This window comes from Lutra lutra, chromosome 3, assembly GCF_902655055.1.
Source record: "Lutra lutra chromosome 3, mLutLut1.2, whole genome shotgun sequence".
NCBI lineage: Eukaryota > Metazoa > Chordata > Mammalia > Carnivora > Mustelidae > Lutra > Lutra lutra.
The window spans coordinates 146,487,776-146,509,156 of record NC_062280.1 but is presented as its reverse complement, the minus strand read 5'-3'; the positions used below and the strand labels follow the sequence as shown (position 1 = coordinate 146,509,156).

Sequence of the window (21,381 nt, the reverse complement as noted above, 5' to 3'; positions counted from 1 at the left end):
TGTTCTTTGGAGGTTCTGCATTCATTTCACTCAATTCTATTCTTAAAACATTTAGAATACCTCATCTATTTGTAATACATGTATAGAGTATCCTTGTTTTATGGGTATTTTTAGGTGAATATTTAAGCTGGTTTCATCACTTTTTATGGCTATTTGTTATGCATTATAGTATTCTCTGAACACTATAGTTTCATATGTCTTTGGGTTGAAAAATGACAGCAACATTGATATATTCTGTAGATCAGAAGTTCATGAGTGTTCGGTTATCTCCTGAATTACTGGCCCACCTATAGCAGATACACTCCAGCCCCCTTAGGAAGCTAAGTACCATGAGAGTTTTGACCACACCCCATCATACTTTAAAACACACCCAAATCTCACTTTTTATTTTTTAATGCTTTTTTTTTCATAATTTTCATGTATGTAAATTTTTTTGTTCAGAAATACCTTCAAAATTATCTGGTACTACAAGCAGATAATTAGCAATGACTAAAAGGGTCTTGTGAATACCTTCTGATGTTGTTCCTCCTTCATCTTTTGCAATTTTTTGTTTTCTTCTTCCTTTAGAGAATCCTTATAAGCCCGGCTTCTGGCCTGTAAATGTATAGGAAAAAAAAATAATAATCACAGGGAAAAGCATTGCCACAATATACTAGTCTGCCTACCACAGGACTGGTTCTAATAACTCAACCTCTACACCAAGCATACAGTAAGCTCTCCATACACACTTGCTTATGGAGTGATTTATGCATATGTCTGAAGATGTCCCTGGGATATATAAAAACAAGGCTAGTATATGCATAATCATCCAGCACATTTTAAAGGATGATCTAAATGTTTGTTTAATTAAGCTTAGAAAATACCCCTCAGAGATAATCAACATAGTTTATTCTTCTAGTGATAAGGATTTGAAAAACATATTTAACTTTCCTCTATTTCAAGTATATTCCAACTAACAGCAATTCTAACTAGACTCTGGTAAGCAGAGAGCATGGGGATGAAACTGACTTAGAATAAACCCATCAAGGAGGAGGAAAATCTATAGTTTTTACCTCATTTACAACAGCGCCAATGCATTAAATCGCCAGGCATTTATTTCTATTACTTTATTTAACCCTTAAATTCTATGAAGTAGATTTTATCCTCATTTTGTGAATAAGGAAATGGACTTGGGTATGTGAAATAATTTGACTGGACCACAAGGCCACAGTGGAGTTCCAGTTGCAGCTTGTCAGACTCAGAAGCCCTGAATCTGCCATTCTCCTCCTTGCCTGGAATGTCCCTCCGTCAGCCTTTCCTACTCCTTTGCTGCTCAGCTAAAATGCTGTTGTATTCAACATATAGGGAACTCAACTAATGCCTTACACATGTAAATTCTGGAAAGTGGGCCCTGCCTAGGAAAAATATTGCTCTCAAATAAAGCTATATTCTTCTGTAAATTATATAGAGTCCAAGTAGCTGATCAGTTAATCTCAGAGACAAGCAATAAAGACAGCGACTTTTGAAGCACTGACATACCTACTGCTCATTAATGGTAGCCTATTAAATAGCCTGTCAGCTGGTGATTGATACCATAGCATTCCAGAGATGCATTTCTTTCTAAGTCTTTGCATCCTTCATCGGTACCTGAAGCTCATTTTTATTTCTGAGAAAGAAAACAAAGGCTGTTCAGGAGCACAAGGGTCATTACTTCTGGCTGAATTAGAGCCTCAAGGGGCAGTGTTAGGAGAAGCAGCACACACAGTAGGATGCCCTCTAGTCCCACTGACCCAGCACAACAGGGTTTCACACACTGGCATAGTGACCATGCCTTCTGGAATTTATGAGATTTCAAGTATATTGTCTGTTCATTTGTCGTATACTTTCTCAGCTCACAGTGATTTGTAGCCCACCCTCTGTAAGGCAGAGAGGGCAGCCTGATAAGCTAATATGTAGGAAATGCCATTGTTCCCATAAAACTACCAGCAGCATCATGGCAGCACACTACGTATTTCAGGCCTTGTTCTTTGGACTAATAACCCATAAAGCTTATGAAGGCTGCCCCCACTTCCTTACTATAATTTTTCTCAAGCACTTCTTAATTTATTCCCCCATTTTCTGTCACTATAAAAACCTACATTCCATCAAATAATAAGCACTTGCCAGGAAGGGAGAGAGGCCTTCTACAGCAGTACTACTACATCTGGAGTGGAACTCCAGATGTGTTCAGGAAGCCCTCACACATTCAAACCCTGCTTCATTAGACAAGAAAAAATATCCTAGGATTTTCTCTTATCTAAATCCTAAGCACAAGAGAACTGTGATAAGACACTGAAGGTGGAGAGTTGTTCTCTAATGAGTGGTTCTCTTCTTTTTACTTAGAGAAAGCTAGCCTTTATCACAGATATTCCATATAAGACCGGAAAGAGGAAAATGGACCAGGGACACACATCTTCTACTCAAGAGATTAAAAGGAGTAATAAAATATTTAGTTAAAGCAGATATGATGGTTGAGTGAGAAACCTAAATTCTATTTGTATAATTTCCTTTTAACATAACCACTTTATTGGTCTTTTATCAGAATAGGGGTCCTAGTTTTTCACTCAGAAAAAAAAAGGGATTAGACACAAAGTGTCATTTAAAAGGCCACAGAAACTGGCAAGTCACATGGCTCCTCAACTATGAAGAGTTCAAAGTTACTTGCAATCCTAATTCTTGCTTACCCAGCTATGATTCCCAGGCAGGACAGGAAGTTTCTGTTCAAAAATAATGGGGGGGGGGACTTGTGATCACAATTTTTCTTAGTTCTAAATCCTGCAACTTCTGTCATTGTATTCACATGATTTTTCTATCACTAAGTATTAATATAATATTAATACTAAATTTTTGTTATTCACCAAAATATACATTTTTAACTCACCCTGCCCCAAAAGCTATGCTTATAATACATATGTTCAATAAATAATATGTAAGCCACTATGTGTAATCACTTCATAAGACATGATATCAGACCTTAAGTGCCTCAGAGCCTGGTGTGGAAGTCAGACAAGATAACTGATGATTACAGTACAGCATGATGGGTATTATGACAGAAGAAGCTAAAAGGACATTTAATTAAACTGGATCAGAACATCTTCTTGGGGCATCTGGGTGGTGTTCAGTAGCTTAAGTGTCTGCCTTCAGCTCAGGTCATGATTCCAGGGTTCTGGGATGGAGCTCCAAATAAGGCTTCCTGCTCAGCAGGGAGCCTGCTTCACTCCCTGCCTCCTGCTCCCCCTGCTGGTGCTTTTTCTCTGTCAAATAAATCAATAAATGAAATCTTAAAAGAAAAGAAAGAAAGAAAGAAAGAACAAACACCTTCTCAAAATGGGTTGACACTAAGTTGTGTTTTAAAGAGTGAGTAGGGGAGCACCTGGGTGGCTCAGTCAGTTAAGCGTCTGCCTTTGGCTCAGGTCATGACCCCAGGGTCCTGGGATTGAGCCCCACCTCAGGCTCCCTTCTCAGCATGGGAGTCTGCTTCTCCCTCTCCCTGCTTGTGTTCTCTTTCTCTCTCTCAAATAAATAAATAAAATCTTAAAAAAAAAAAAAAGCGAGTAGGAATCAGACTAAGCAGGGGGAAGTTTACCATGTGAACAAATGAAAAATAGCATGGTATTAGTTTGTTAGGGCTGCCATAACAAGTACACAGTCTGGGTGGCTTAAATACACAGAAATTTATTGTCTCACAGTTCTAGAGACTGGAAGTTCAAAAATTAAGATATCTTTAATGTTGGTTCCTTCTGAAGTCTGGGAGGGAAGGAACTAGGCCTCCCTCCTTGGCTTGTAGATAGCCATCTTCTCCCTGTCTTGTCACATCATCTTCCTGGAATACATATTTGTCTCTGTGTCCAGATTTCCCCTTTTATAAGGACACATCTCCTGTTAGATTACAGCCCACCCTAATGACCTCATTTTATTTTGATTATTTCTATAAAGACTCAATCTCAAATACAGTCACATTGTGAGGTACAGAGGGTCAGGGCTTTAACAAATGAATTCTGGGGTGGGCAAGAAGACCACAGTTCAACCTGTGACAAGCATTGGGTTCCCATTTCAAGATGGTGGAATAAAAATGTTTCTGCACCATCCTTCTCTCAAAAATTACCCCAAACAGAGGAAAAGATGAGTCAAACTCTACATTCAGAAACCAAGATACATCTGTATTCCCAGACAAAAATCTAGGAAGATGAAGAAACAATAAGCAAAAAGAGGAAAAGAGCGAAACAAAGGACATGCTGGCTGGGATGGAGGATACCCACAAGAAGCTGCTTTTCTCCACGGAGCAACACGAGGGCCCAAAAAGGATGCAACAGCTGGTGAGGACGACGGATGAAAGATAGGAAAGTGCCTATGTCTGCTCCCACCCTGGAAATTCAGCCAGTAATTCTCCCAATTCTGACAGTAAATCAGAAGGGTATTCTCTGGATAAACTAAACCAGGCACACCTAGCATGGAAGCTCATGGTGGTCAAACCCCAGGTGCAGAGTGAAAGGACTGTATAAAGTCCGGCATACTGAGTAGTGAGCTTCCAGACCCCCTTCTTCGAAGTTTTCCTCTGCTCCCTGCTCTGGGTCCTCTGAGAGCCAGAAGGTGATATTTTGTCCATGAATCAAGAACAGGCTGCTATTTTTAAAAAGCAACAAAGAAGAGAGAAGCTCCTGGAAAATAAAAATATCTTCCCTCTCCCCACAAAAGGCGGCCAGTAAACTATTTAGAAGATAATTAAGAAAATGTGTGAGATAACAGAAAAAATAAATGTGTACACACACACACACACATGCACGCATACATCTCTGCCCCCGTTCCTGGCACAGATATCAACAAAGGCTTTAACCTTTGTAACTTCCTAAGTGGTAAGAGCATTAGGAGCATCTCTTGGGTTCATATTTGTCTTTGACCCCAACCCTTACAGAGGGCTCCTAAACCCATATAAATTCCTAAGTGTTAAGAGCATTACAGTATCTTTTTTTTTTTTTTAAAGATTTTATTTATTTGTCAGAGAGAGAGAGAGGAGAGCGAGCGAGCACAGGCAGACAGAATGGCAGGCAGAGGCAGAGGGAGAAGCAGGCTCCCCGCCGAGCAAGGAGCCCAATGTGGGACTCGATCCCAGGACGCTGGGATCATGACCTGAGCCGAAGGCAGCTGCTTAACCAACTGAGCCACCCAGGCGTCCTGCATTACAGCATCTTTTGTTCCAGTGAGGCTTGCTGGATGACTCCTGGATGGGAAATGGTCACTAGAAAGACCAAGCCATGATTAGACACTTGGAATTTCCAGACCTGCCCCCTCCAAACCTCCAGAGAGGGAAGAGGGGGTGAATATGGAGTTAATTATTGATCATGCCTATGTGACAAAGCCGTCACAAAATCCCAAAAATATGAGGGTTCTGGGAATTTCCAGGTAGATGAACACATCCACACTGGGAGGGTGACCATATCCCAACCCACAGGGACAAAAGCACCTGCAACTCAGAACACTCCCAGACCTCACTCTATACATCTCTTCATCTGGCTGTTCATCTGTATCCTTTATCATATCCTTTAATAAACTGGTAAATGTATGTAAGTGTTTCCCTTAGTTCTGTGAGCCATTCTACAAAATTAAGAGAACCCAGGAAGGGGGCCATGGGAACCCCCAATTTGTAGCCATGCTGGACAGAAGTTATGGGTAACCTGGGACCTACTACTTGCAGTTTGGCATCTGAAGGAGAGGGCAGTGTTGTGGGACTGAGCCCTTAACCTGTGGGAACCTCCAGGTAGATAGTGTCCGAACTGAGTTAAACTATAGGACCCCCGACTGTTGTCACAGAATTGGTTGGTGTGAGGTGTGTGGTCTGTTGTCAGGTGTGTGTGTGTGTGGCAGTCATATGACAGGAAAGGAGACACTCAGGAGGGAAAGGACTGGGGATTTGTCTAACCCAATATGCCAAGGAGGAGAAAAAAAAAGTCAAATTAAAGGAAAAAAATTTTTTTTTTCCACAAAGAAGAAAATAAATCCAAGAGGCCTAGGATTTCAATAATAAGAATTCCTTAAAGAAAATGAAGGGAAATGAATCAAAGAAATAACACAAGAAAATCACCTAGAACTAGAAATGAGTTTCCAGAAAAATGAATATAAATGACCCTCATACTAGGACACATCATTACAAAATTACAGAATACCAGGGGGGAAAAAAAGGAGATATTAAAATATTTCCAGGAGAAGCAGGGTAGAGCCCTTATATATAAGGATTGAAATTCAAATGTCCTTGGATTTCTCAGGAACCAATACTCAAACGTAGAATAGCAATGCCTTCAGAATTCTGAAGGAAAATTATTTCTAATTTGGAATACTTACCAGAAAATTACAAGCTAAGTGTGAGGGCTGAATAAAGATAGTTTCAGAAATGCAATGACCTGAGCATGCTTCTTCTCTTGGGAGGCCACTAAATAATATGCTCCATCAAAACAAAGAAATAAAACAGGAAAATAGAAGATAGGAGACCCAGAAATCAGGGGACCCAACATAGGAAAGCAAATAAGAGCAATTCCCCGGATGACCTTAAAACAACAAGCCTTATCCTAGGCTGCATGTTAGAATTACCTGGAGAGCTTTAAATGCCCTGAAGCCCAGGCCATAATACAAGAGGATCTCTGAGGTTATGACCCAGGCATCAGTGAATTTTAAAGCCCCCTAAGTGATTCCCATGTATAGATGAGGTTGAGGACCATTCTGTGAAAGGAAAGTCCCAGAACAACAGCTGTGTAGGAGGCCAAATGAACAACCGGTCCAGGTTAAGGCAGAAGAGTGCTGCAAAAGGGCTGGTTCCAGGAGGGAAAGAAACCCGAAATTGACAGGTTATCTCACAGGAACAAATGGAAAATTGTGTGGAAATTTGCATCAGAGACACTTGTTGGAACAGTCAAAAAAATCTGAAGGAGGGCAGTCAAATGTTCAGAGGAAACTAAGCAAATGTTAAAAACACAATTTTTGAGAAGTCGTAAAAGAAAGAAAATGCAAAGTATACTAACTGGTTTAGCAGTGAGAAAATAATTATGTAGCCATAGCAAGAGAAAGCATGAAGTACTGAATTTTAGGAGAATGGAGGGGAAGGAATAAATTAACAAAATCTAAACTTAATTAGTCAAGCAATAGCAATCTATACATTACGAGATACCTAAATCCAAATAACAAACAGCTAGGAGAGTGTGGTAGAATGAATAATGGCGCCCCAAAGATGTCCACATCCCAATGCCTAGAAGCTGTGAATGTCACCTTATAGCAAAAGGGACTTTGCAGAAATGGAGGATTCTGAGATAGAAGAGGATCCTGGATGATACGGGTGAGCCCAGTGTAATCACAAGGGTCCTTACAGGAGGAAGACAAGAAAGTCAAAGGGAACTGACATAAGATGAAAGCAGAGAGTAGATGCAGCCACATGCTGAGCAGCCAGAGTGTCAGTAGCCAAAGGGAAGCTAGAAGAAGCAAGGAACGGATTCCTTGAGCCTGCCTCGAGCCTCCAGGAAAAGCTATATTAGCCCCTTCATACTCATTGCTGACTTCTGATGTCCAGATCTGTAATGGAATAAATCTGTGCTGCCTTAAGCCACTAAGTTTGCAGTCATTTATTACAGGAGCAATGGGAAAAAAATTTTTTGAGCCACAACTGACATTACATTATATTAGTTTCAGGTGTATAACATAATGATTCAATGTTTGTGTATACTGCAAAATGATCACAATAAGTCTAGTTAATATCTGTCACCATACATAGTTACAAAGTGTTTTCCTTGTGACACAAACTTTTAAGATCTACTCTCTTAGCAACTTTCAAATACACACTCCAGTGTTGTTAACTAGAATTACATACATGGAGTTTAAAATATTGGGAGTGGGCATGCGATGGAAAAGGTGGAAGGGACACATGTCGTTCTTTAACTGTTGACTTTTTAAAAACATGTGGCACATGGATAAAGGTTTAACCAAACTGCACTAGGACTTCCAAGGAGCGGAAGTGAGAGGAAATGGCTGGAAAGGCATGAGCTATGTAGCAGTGCCCCCAAACATTAATGTGTACACAAGCCACCACAGACTGTTAAAATGCAGCTTCCTATTCAGGTCTGGAGTGGGGCCTGAGATTCAAGGCCTCCATAGGCTCCCAGGTAATGCCCATGCTCCTGGTCCACACCCCACACTTGGGAGTAGCAGAGACCTAGATTCTGTGCAGACAAAGGTATCAGGCAGGGAGGGAGGGGAGCAGAGGGCAGAAAAGGCTTTGTGTTTAAGCTAAAGAATTTTGACTTTATCTTTAAAGATACAGGGAGCCACTGGGTAGTGGAACAACAAAATGAGACTTTTTACATTATTATTCTCTGTGGAGGAGGAGGCATGAGACAACAAAGTGGACTGGAAACCATTTCTGGTATAAATGGAAATATTCAATGTTAATGTTTAGGGAAGGCATGATGATGCTGGGACTTCTGACTACACAAACACACACACACACACACACACACACACAGAATAGAGAGAACTGTATCAATCCATGTGTAAGTAAACACTGCATCTTTTGTCTGAAGTTCTCTTGTGTATCAAAGGAATTTTCTTGTGTGTTGATGGAATTATATAGTATTTATTAGATTCCTACCTGCCCATGGAAGATCCACATTTAAGGAAGTGTGATAAGAAAAATTTCCTCAGGAAAGCTGCATTATGTTAAAAAAATTTTTTTTTAACTTGAAACCTTGCCGCTCATCACACCCCACATAAATGGGTACACACAGTGCTCACATTCCATACACTGACCATAGGTGAGGCAAACTGCTGGTGTCTTCTCCCCATGTCACAAAAGTGCCCTGTGTACGTGCGGCATTCCTAAGGTGTTAGAAAAGGTTCTGCAGAGCGTTCTCAGAGGCATTCTATGCATATGGATTAGACAGAATGAGAAGAGTACAATATGGGTAAAAATAAAATCACTTAAAAATAAATTGAACACCAACAAATTATTAATAGTTTGGTGTTGAAAGGGGAGCAGTTATTGAATGCAGCTCATAAAGAACCATCCCGGGTCCAGTGCTGCCCTGTATTGTCTATTAATAGCTCTGAGGATCGTGTGACTAAGGCACTAATCAATCCACAGAAAACACAGCTCTGGGAGACATGAGTCATGTTTTGGACAACAATATTAAAATTCAGGATGATCTTGTTAAATTGAAGAAACAAGCCAAAAAGCAATTGAGCAGGCACACACAGTTTTGCCAGGTGTTTCAAACCATAGGATTCAGGAAGCCCTCAAACAAAATCAAGACCATCCTGGCAGCCAAGCACCTAGTTGATAAAGCTATCCAGTTCCTGACTTCCCTTCCCTCCCTCACAGCCACAGGGTATCTGGATAGACATCAAGGACTGTCCCTACACAGGATTTAACTCTACTACCTACAGCTACTCGAGTCTCTCCTCTAGGGCCCTGCAGTGAGGGAAGGAATGACAGGATCCGTGGCAAGTCTAGATTTGGAACACCATATTAGAAGTGGACCAAAAAAATAAGGAACATTTAAACTTTTGTAAGAGCATAATGAATTTTCCCAACAAGTGTCATAATGTGTTCTTGACATTTTTTTTTAAAGTTTTTTTTTTTAATTTATTTGTCAGAGAGAGAGGGAGAGAGAGCGAGCACAGGCGGACAGAATGGCAGGCAGAGGCAGAGGGAGAAGCAGGCTCCCCGCCAAGCAAGGAGCCTGATGTGGGACTCGATCCCAGGACGCTGGGATCATGACCTGAGCCGAAGGCAGCTGCTTAACCAACTGAGCCACCCAGGCATCCCTGTTCTTGACATTTTAAAACATGATCACTAAAGGAGGATGGAGAAGATGAAGATCAGGTTTCTCTAACACCTTATTTACGTATCCAAACCCTGGAAAAGTGAACACTCTAGAAAACTTAAATCCATCTTTTCTTTCAACTATAACCCTTTCCCAGAGGCATCCTTAATTACATTTACTTTCTTGTCCCCAGTTAGCTAGTCAATAACCAAGGCCCTGCCAACTTGACCTTATAAGTGGTTTTCTGACCTATGCTCTATTATCTCCATCCTCCCACCCACTGACCTACTTCATGTCTTCATTATTCCTCACCTAGACTAATACAGAGCCTCTTAGAGGTCTCTCTGCCTCTCTATTCCTTTAGAGCCATCCTTCACATGGTTACCAGTGTGATTCTGCCAAAATACAAATCTGACCTTGAACCTTCCCTGAAAATTTTTAGTACCTTCAGCACTCAAAGAATGAGATCCAAGTTTTCCAAAGCATCATACAAACGTTTCACTGGGAGCACCACAAGATTCCCATGTGAGGCATTTCTGTATGGTCTTGATGTCTGGAGGATGCTACTAGCATTTTGTGCACAGGGGTAAGGGATGCCACACATCCTGCAGTACCCAAGACACCCTACAGAATGAACTACCCCCACCCAAACTGCCACCTGACTCCTCTCATTATTCCTGCATCCTTCTTCAGCCTTCTCTAGAAGAGTGAGCTACACAACTCTTGTTCCCTAACACAAGCTGTGCATTTTCTTGCCATTATACCTTAATTCTTGCTTTTATGTTCTACTTCCTGACACCCAGAATGACTCTTCATGTTACTGACTCATCCTTTAAGCTCTAACTTTCTAACTGTTATATGCTCTACACTCACCTGTCCACTTTATAACTATGGTTTTCTCCTTCAATTAACTAAAGTCCTTCCAGGCAGAAACTGTATGCACTTGGTAGACCCTATGTAAACATAAAAATCTGAAGGACAGAAAAATAGATGGATGACTAGGTGAGCTCAAAGGCTTTTCAGAGGCTGAAAGGTGCCCATAATGTAGATAACAAGTACGGCATTGTTTTATAGTTTGAAGGAAGCAACAGTTGAAGTCAAAGTTTTAGATCAGGTCATCTGCCTTTAGTCCCAACAATCTATGATATAAGGATACTCTATGCCCTTAGTCTTCATTCACTAAATGCCTCTTTACAAAGTACCAGATGGCAACCCTGCATGGCATCCCACTTACCCAAGTTGAAGACTGTGGGTCATGAGCAATTTGATGGGTACTTCTGTCTGGCAACTCTGCAGCCAGTCTGCTCAGGAACTCAGCAGTTTTGCTAGAAGGAACACAAATAGGTGTTAGTGCTTTCATGAAAATAGAAGTGTTATTTACTGTGCCTTTGGATACTAGCATAGACTTTTATTGGGTGATGACTGAAAATCTCCTGAGTAGAACAAAAGGTGAGTTTGAGTACAAGGTAGTACAGAAAACCAAAACAAAATGCTATTGCAAGACTACATTATTGAACAACATTAGTCTGAAAAAATATAAAATTAGGTTTGTGGAATATGAACCCATGATTTCATATTTTCTATTTCAAGTACCCTCACGGAGATAAATGCTCTCTCAGATTCCACAGTGTGGGGTTCTAATTTCCCTTCTGAGCATTAAAGCTTGACCCTCAGACTTCACAATAGAGCTGTGGTACAATGGGTCCCCTGTGACTCTCATTCCACACTGGTTTTACATGGCCCTTGATTCACTGTCTCCTCTCATTTCCCTCATGGCTTTGACTGCTCTCAGGACATATAGTCCCTCCAATTCAGTAACTCTTAACCACATATGGATCATGGACCACCTCCCTTTGGGATTCTGAAAGCAACAATGAATGCTCTCTCTTCATACACACACATACACACGCGTGCGTGTGCGTGCATGCACACACACATACACACACCCCTCACATTGATTTGTACCTCCCGTGGAACTTAAGAAGTGCTGCTGGTCTGGCCTGCATTTATGATATCTCTTTTTAGCTCAGCAAGATTGGCCTAGAAATAATATCATCAGTTTTAATAAGAAGTTCCTTGATTTTCCCCGAAAAATCCCAAACCATTGGAGGCACCTGGGTGGCTCAGTCAGTTAAGCATCTGACTCTTGCTTTGGCTCAGGTCATGATCTCAAGGTCATGAGATCGAGCCCCAGCTCAGGCTCTACACTCAGCGGGGAGTCTGCTTGAGATTCTCCCTCCCTCTCCTGCTCTTTTTTTCTCTCTCTCAAAAAATAAATAAATCTTTTAAAAAAGAAAAAACCCATCACCCCAATTTCTCTACTCCCCTATGTCAAGCAAAGCACACTAGAATTATTTCCTAGCCCTTACTTCAATGACTTCCCTATGCTGCCTACCATTGATCTCTATTCCTTTGTCCTTTCCTCTTGTAATTTGTGGGATTTTTGCCACCATATTTCACATTCACATCCAGATACCTCATAGAGGCCTAATTTATATTGCACCAGCCCCTTGCAGCCTGCTCTCTGCCTTCCTCCTTCTCTCAGTTATCCCTCTTCTTCCCCCTAATATTTTAGTCCTACTGCTAAGATCCAGTTCATCAAGCCCTTAAAATGTGGTCATCAAAGGAAACACAACTGGTCTGGTAAAAATAAATGGCATCCAGTGGAGGGAAAAATCAAAACAAGGAATTCAAAAGTAAACAGAAATGCCCACCTCACTTCAAATAATTACTTAGATAGAACATGGCATTTGAACAAGGTCAGAGGCTTAAGCTAGGAAAGGAAAAGCATAAAGTTAAGTGACGTACATAACCCTGAGGAACATAAGGCTTCGGCAGTTGAGACAAACAGCCTCTCCATTTGTCTAGGATTGCTTATCTTGCCCAGAATAGACAAGGAGACTAATGAAGTCGCAGAATCTGGAAGCTGCCCCACTGTCTGGGGCTTTATGAAGTCATCAGTCAAAAGTGTTAAAAGAAGAGAGTTGCCAGAAGTTTGGATGAGATTTCTGAATATCCTTAGCTGAATTCAGACATAGGAAAAGCAGTAAAAAAGAAACACCGTGATAAACAACGAAGGAACTTCAGGCCAACTTGACCGGCAGCCCTGCATTGTGTACTAATGGTTGCCTCTTAACTGCTAGTGCCAAGTACTTAACTGCAGAGCCAATCACTAGCCATGGCCTTTCTGCCAATTATGACTGCCCCACTTATGCCACAGGATTAAATCATAATGACAGGGCCACAGGACTGTCACAGGAATGCAAGTTGGGGTCTGTGCAGAATGCAGATTATTCCCAAAGATTAACTGTATAAACAAGCCAAGTTCCAAGCTACTAAAATAACTGGTATTTCTCTACTATTAGTACCATGCCTACATATATAATCTAATTTCCATATATTGGCCAAAACTGAATTGGGATCCTTGTAGGCAATCGTGGTCATATTTAATAAAAATAAAATATACAACCTCCTTGAAGGCAAAAGTAGGAGACTCTCCTGGTGGGAAGTCTAACAAGACTAAGAACCCCGGACTGCAGCACTGAGTTACATTTCCCTTGGTGTTTCTTGCCCTTTGTCATCCGTGTGACTCTGCTACCTATCAAGGGCAATGACCCTCTTTTGCTTTATTACTCTAACCCAAGCATAAATAGATCACTCCTTTCCTTTATTCTCTACAGAACTGATGAAAGGATTACCAATAACTCAGACTTGACTTAGAAGATTTTGTCCACTCATTTCCAACTTAAGATCTTCAAGGGTCGTTTCTGCTTATTTTTCGGGTGATTCCTATGGCTTATCCTAAAAGGTATCTTCAGGATAACCTCACTTCAACATAACCCAGTTGCAGTAGAGATTGCTAAATGTCCAAACTCATGTTCTCCTCTTCTAGTCACTCCACTTGACTACATTTCCTGGTCTCCCTTGCAGTTAAGTTTGGGCACAGGGTTGAGTCTTAACCAATAGAACATGAAAGGGAGTGATGCATACCCATTCTAGGGCTAACTAATTATAAACTTCCCACACATGCCCCTCCACACATTTCTCTCCTTCTGGCTGGCTGGAGTAAACATAAACCCCAGCACAAACTTGAAAATTGTATGTTGAAGGCAGGAAAGCCTATATTGGCTTAGTGCCTGACTATATGAGTAAAGAGGGCCTCCACTCAAACTTGTTCACCCATGCCTTAAATGAGCAAGAAAAAAACTCTATATTACTCAATCTATATATATTTTAAAGTCTATTACAGCCCCAGCATACCCTTATAACACAACATAAAAAAATGTATACAAGAGAATCATTTCTTAATTCAGGTGATCAATTCCAAAAGTTAGTATAAGAGCTGAGGAAAAAGAGGGAAAAAAAAGATTTTGAAGGATTCAGCTAGGCAGCTTAGGTATTTCAGAACCTTAGTCGGGAGAGGGGAAGGTGGAAAAGGGGAAGACTCTATTCATCCTTGAGCTTTGTCTTCTTGTCAGTTCTAGAAGCTACCTAGGCCCAGAATATATAAAAGTATGATAACCTTCCAGATGCTGGGGAGGGTGTCTTGCAAAACTCATCCCTTTATAAATTGTTAATGGAAGGGAAAATCAGTGTTACCACTTCAGAGAGTAATTTGACAATACTTAGTAGAGTTGAGTATATGTGTCATGTCTAAATGCTTACTCTAGAGAAACTCTTATATAGGTATTTAAAGACACCTGAACAGCATCATTTGTAAAAGTCTGAGAGAGAGAAGGAAGATAGATTGAGCCAGGTGTGGGATGGGGTGGGAGAGATGAGAATGGAAAGGAAAAGGGAAATGAACTAGATCTACATCAAGAATCAATATGGTTCAGTTCCAAAAAACAGTATCCAGTGGGGGAGATGGGGAATTGTGAAAGTATGATACAGTGATCAAAATATCTGAAGGATGAAAAACAAGATTCTGAATATATGAGTGGAGGGGGCTCTGTGTTTTCATATATATGTAATAAAATTGGAAAAATACACATGATGAGAAAAAGAAAAGCAGCTCAAAACATCTGGGAACTGTTCTAACACATCTACAACTCAATGTTATTACAAACTAATCTGACTAAATTATGTTGTTCTACTAATGGACAAAAATGGCCCCACAGAGCATCCACTTCACAAATTACCAAATATATCTGTATATATTTGTATATCTCACAAATTACCAAATATCCCCCATCTTGCTAAATGAATGGCAACTTCCTCACCAGTTACAGCTTTATACTCATCTAGGCTGTCCTTCCTATAGGTAAGATTTACTGAAACACCCAATCATAGAATCGTCCCCACGTGCTGACAACACATAACCCAGAGCAATCCCCTGCTTCTTTTTTTTTTTTTTTTAAGATTTATTTGTTTGACAAAGAGAGACACAGTGAAGAAGGAACACAAGCAGGAGGAGTGGGAGAGGAAGAAGCATGCTTCCCCCTGAGCATGGAGCCCAATGTGGGGCTCGATCCCCAGACCGAGGCAAATCTTAATGACTGAGCCAAAGGCAGATCTTAATGACTAAGCCATCCAGGCGCCTCTATCCCATGCTTCTTTAGACCCTTCCCAAAATTACCCAACCAAAACCTAAATCCTAATCAGTTATTCCTAGCAGCCTTACTGAGATATCTCACCATTTCTTATGGTGTGTGTTTTCTTTATCTGCAACAAGTAATAAGCCCAGCATGTTCAACTACAGGTGTATCCCTGGTGGTCTTTGGCTGAAGGGCACTGAAAAATGTTACATACCAGAACAGCTGTTAATGCTACCAGAATGATGGAGGGATGGGTGGAACAGTGAAAGGGTTCATCAATCTCTATGCCATTTAAATTTCTTTTTTAAAACGAACCACATGGGGCACCTGGGTGGCTCAGTGGGTTAAGCCTCTGCCTTTGGCTCGGGTCATGGTCTCGGGGTCCTGGGATTGAGCCCTTCATCAGCTCTCTGCTCAGCAGGAAGCCTGGTTCCCTGCCCCCCCACCTGCCTGCCTGCCTGTCTGTGATCTCTGTCAAATATATAAATAAAATCTCTGTCAAATATATAAATAAAATCTTTTTAAAAAAATGAACCACATGTAAGCAAAATCTTAGGTATGACTTTAGTGGTTAATACTTATTCTCTGTGATTTTGAAATGTTTCTCAAAAAGAGAAAAAGCATACATACCATTGTGGTGCTTATTGGGGAGAAGCTTTACACGTGCCATTCTAGGTTCCTCAGAACAATAATTTCCAAAATGCCAATAGGAAGACCTGTGTGAGACTAGCATCGTGAGAATCACCTGTGGTGCTTCTTGGAATTTACTGGATGCAAGACTTGGACTTTCTAATTCAGCATGCCTGGAGCAGGATCTGAGTGTGTTTCTCAAAAGCACCCCTGGTGATCTTGAGAACTACTATAGCCATACAGATGGATATTTAATATGCATAATTCTGTTAGGTCCATGTGACTCTGACTTAAAATTAAATCATGCTATAACACTCATTTGAAAACAAAAAAACCTCAGTGTGTCTTAGAAGCCATTCTATAGGAGTACTATCTAATAATACATTCTTCCTATCTTTCACAATAGCTTCACAAACCTGAACTTCCCCACCATGAGGTTTAGGTGAGCAAGTAATCATTGTTACATTCACATTGCCTGCATTTGTGCAGGCAACAGATATTTCTTTAGTCCCTGCTTTGTGCTTAGTAATATGGGTTATCAGATAAACTAAACAGATACTGTTTTGCCTAAGTCAGTTTCATGTAAGTGGGTGTGAACAAAAAGCATTCATATAAGCACTCAGAGCTAAATCAGTGGGGAAAAATTTGAGGATAACAGGATATTAGAATAGTCCTAAAGTATCTCCCCCAGTTACAAAGGGAAAAAATAACTTTACAGTGGAGATTACCACAACCAAGTAATGAGAGTTAATATCACCAATAATGAGGACATCAACAGCACATACCCTCTGGTATGATGCTCTGAGGACACGGCATCACTTCTTAGTTTTCTGAAAATTAAAACCTCAATCTGATCATTAAAAAAATTAGATAAGCCCAAATTTGAGGTACATTCTACAAAGTATCTAACCAATACTGACTGAAAGTGTCAAGGTCTTGAAACGTAAGGCAAAAATGAGGCACTGTCACAGATTGGAGGAAACTAAATAGTCATGACCGATAATTATATTATGTGATCCTGAATCAGATCCTAAAATAGAAAAAGAACACTGGAGAGAAATTGGTGAAATTCTGATAAAGCCTGGAGTTTGTAGTGCTATATCAATGTTAATTTCCTAGTTTGATCATTGTACTATGGTTTTATAAGATATTAACATTAGGGGAAGCTAGAAGAAGATCTTACTCAAAACGCCATATTATTTTTGTAACTTTCTCTACACTGAAAATTATTTCTTTTTAAAGATTTCATTTATTTATTTGACAGATAGAGATCACAAATAGGCAGAGAGGCAGGCAGAGAGAGAGAGGAGGAGGCAGGCTCCCTGCTGAGCAGAGAGCCCGACGGGGCTGGATCCCAGGACCCTTTCCTTTACAAATGCCTTTAATTCTCTCCCTCCTCTTTCTCAAATAAAGTCAACCATCTGCTTTCTCTGCATGTGTACCAGAGCAAGTGAATCAAACTTGAGGAAAAATAACATATCAGGTGTTTGGGGATGGTAGGCATGGAGGAGGATGGAAGAGCGGTGGGACAGATTGGCTTCACTTGAAATTCACAAACACTGACGTCACTCTAAACTGAGCCCACACCAGCTCCTGCCTAGACTCCAGCAGTAATGTTGTCTCTAGCTTCTCCATCTCTATTCTTGCCTCCTCACATCTATTCTGGACACAGCAAATGATAATCACCTCTTAAAAAGAATAAAAAAGCTTCTGAAGGTTTGACCCCAATAGCTTAAATAAAACCCAGACTGTATGCCATGATGTGCATGATCTGTCTGGCTCCTGCCATCTTGGCAACTTCAGGATCTGTTGTTCCCTATTTCAACCCCAATATACCTGCTTCCTTTCAGGTTATGGTATACACTGTGTGCTTTTCCCTCAGCCTTGGGCCTTCTTCCCTGGCTTTCAGCAGAGCTCATTCTTTCTCATGCTTCCATCTTCAATTCAAATGTCATTTTCTCAGAGATTCAGGCCTTCCTGATCATGCTAAGGAGACTCTCCCCTCCCAGTCCCAGTATTCTTGATCACTTCACCACTGTGTTCTGTCATAGGAATTTTAGTCTGTTATCCTGTATATTTCTTGGCCAGCTTGTTTATCATCTGAATTTCCACATTTGATCATGAGGCTTTATTTGTTTTTTTCATAATACATACCTAAAACCTAGTAACCTGGTATAGAGCTTTGCCAATTTTTCTAGAGTTGTCCTTTTCTTATTACTTTGTAGAGTTCTTTGTGAAATTAATCCTTTGTCCATTACTCTTGAGGCAAATATTTTCTCCTAGACTCACTTGTAATGTTCTTCACTATGTCTCCTACCATAAATACTTTCTGTAGTTAAATCTGTACTTTTCCTTATAGCTTCTGAGTTATGTGCTTGACTTAAAATTTCTAAAAACATTCTTCATTACATTCTAATTTTGTTGGTTCAATACAATTTGTCAAAAATTGTCTTTTTGACACTGATTTGAAAGAATACTTTTATCAATCGCTGAAGTCCTAAATAATAAATGCCCACATATTCATGGGCCTACTTGTAAATTCTTTCATTGAATAGATTTATTTATTACAATGCCAATAACACTATTACTACCATACTTTTTTATTACATATATGATACCTGGTACAATAAGCCTCCCAAGTCCCTTCAATTTTTCATTTTTAAGTTTATCTACTTTTTTAGTATTTTCTCTTTATTTTTTTTTAAAGATTTTATTTATTTATTTGACAGAGAGAGATCACAAGTAGACAGAGAGGCAGGCAGAGAGAGAGAGAGAGAGAGGGAAGCAGGCTCCCTGCTGAGCAGAGAGCCCGATGTGGGCCTCGATCCCAGGACCCTGAGATCATGACCTGAGCTGAAGGCAGCGGCTTAACCCACTGAGCCACCCAGGCGCCCAGTATTTTCTCTTTAAACTTGGTCTATCAAATTCCATAAAAGCCCTGTTCAGGAGAAATATTATCTTTATAATATTGATTTTTTTCCTTTTATCGTAAATGGTCTATATTTATTTTCATCTTCCTTTAGGTATTTCATTTATATAGGGTCTATTTATTAGACTTATAACTACCTGTTTTACAGTGTAGATGATTATTTTAAGTGGGGCTTTTCTTTCAATTATATTTTATAATGAGCTTTTGATGGTGTATAAGAAGACAAATACTGGGGCACCTGGGTGGCTCAGTGGGTTAAGCTGCTGCCTTCAGCTCAGGTCGTGATCTCAGGGTCCTGGGATCGAGCCCCACATTGGGCTCTCTCCTCAGCCTGCTTCCCTCTCTCTGTCTCTCTCTGCCTGCCTCTCTGCCTACTTGTGATCTTTGTCTGTCAAATAAATAAATAAAATCTTAAAAAAAAAAAAAGACAAATACTTGCCTATTGGCTTTAGAGCCATTCGTGTTAGTTGAACTATTTGTACCAGTTCTAGTAATTTTTTAGTTGATCCGTCTGGGATGTTTTAGACAATCAGAGACACCCCTTTCTAAAGAGCCAACATTTAGGCTCTTTATTTCTTTGTTAGAAATAGAAAAGGTCTCTACTTGCAGGTCAGTAATAAACAAGGACTCTCATCATCCTGTTCCAGACTTCACTAGGGGAAGCTGGCTTTCTTCCTAGAATTTCAAACGAAATCTAACAACTTCTTTGAAGGTTTAGTAGAACTCACTGGAAAAAACCCAACTGGGTCTAGGGTCTTTTGTAGGTGAAAGTCAAACTACCTTTCCTCTTCCATTTATAGTTTTTATTCTATTCAGGCTTTAAGCCTAGTTGTACATATTTGCCCAGGAAAGACTTTTTTTCACCCAGATTTCCTCATTTAACAATTAGAAGTAGGACATAGTATTTTGCTCTTCCAGAATTTTGGTTATACTTCCTTTCTTTTCCTTGTAGTTCTTTTTTTTCTTTTAAAATCAGACAAGTTCAAAATTTGTATGAAATTTTAAAAACCCTAGTGTTTGAGTTAATTTAATAAATTAACCCAACCCAGATGATAAATTCCTCTTCTACCTTATTAAAAATCTTTTTCCATATTATCCTTCCATCTCTTCTATCACTTTGTATTTATTTATTTTATGGTTATAATACTATCTTAATAAAATGCTTTGGATTTTTTTACTTCGATTTTTACTAAGTGCTTTTAAAACTACATTTTCTAAATAATTTTGTTGCCATATTCTATAGATTTTAACACAGGATACTTTAGAATGTGTATTCCTTTATCCCTAAGTAATTTATAATTTCAGTTTGGGTTTCAATTTGTAGGTCATTTAGATAAATGATAAGAAAAAAAGTTAAAGCTTCTTGTTGCTTAATTTCTAACTTCATTAGATTTTTCTTAGGAATGGTGCTTTCTAGGATTTGGGAGTATTTGGGGGGCCTGAGAAACTTTGAAACCTTAGTCATAGCCAATTGTAGTTACAAATGTCAGTATTTCTAAAGAATATGTTTTGTTTTGTTTTGTTTTGTTTTGTTTCAAGTAGGCTCCAGTGTGGAGCCCAACATGGGGCTTGAACTCATGACTCTGAGATCAATACCTGAGCTGAAATCAAGAGTCAGACAACTAACTGAGCCACCAAGGCACCCCAAGAATATATATTTTCATAAACTATGTACATCACTTTATAACTGTCTATATAATCATACTGAGCCACTGTTATTCAAATCTTCTATTCCTTTATTTTCAACTCTTGTTTTGCAGCATCTCTTGTGGTAGCATATAGCCAGAGTTTCATCTTTTTATGCAATCCAAGAGCATTTCTTTTAATAAGGAGATTTGGCCTATATGCCTTTTCTGTGATTGCTGACATATTTATAAAACTTCTGCTGTCTTTTCTGCCTTCTGTCGTAATGATCAAATTTTCATTGTATTTCATTGTTGTATTTTTTTCTCCTAATGTTTTTATGTTATATAGCCTATATATCCTGTTATATATCCCATAATCCAGTTATATATCCTATATCCTATCCTATTTGTACATCTAATTAAACACATAAAACACGTATTACTTAGTCTTCCATCAGTATGTAGAATTCATAAGCCTTTCCTCATGCAAAGAAAAAAATACATTACTTCCTGTTTCCCTCTCTTCCTTGTGCCTTTTCTAGCACTAAAATGCTCTTGATATTAATTTGATCACGCTGATTCTTAATTTAAAAAGATAACAATCCATCATATTCTTGACTATAAGTGTCACTATCTTCTTTGTTCACAATTATTCTGATATCTTCTCTCTTCCTTTTTCTTGGATTCATTATTTGTTTGACAGGAGTTGGTTTTGTGGTAATTTTTTTTCAGGAAGGATCTTAGAACTGACAGGAAAGTGATAAAGTTGGCTCTGCAGGTAGCTTGTCTCCAAGATGGAGGCGGGGCACATATACCCCCAGGTACAGTATAATTTCCAGAAG

At 39.6% G+C, this 21,381-nt stretch overlaps 1 protein-coding gene across 2 annotated transcripts in view; it reads right to left on the bottom strand.

Moving 5' to 3' along the window:
• The window catches only part of EPSTI1 (epithelial stromal interaction 1), an 87,844-nt gene that overhangs the window by 26,285 nt on the left and 40,178 nt on the right, over positions 1-21,381 (bottom strand). For both annotated transcript variants that reach the window (XM_047723533.1, XM_047723531.1), the window contains 2 exons: positions 11,053-11,143; positions 511-594 (listed from right to left, as the gene is read on the bottom strand). In XM_047723533.1, the coding sequence (XP_047579489.1) occupies positions 511-594; positions 11,053-11,143 (175 nt within the window). The remainder of the gene's footprint in view (positions 1-510; positions 595-11,052; positions 11,144-21,381) is intronic.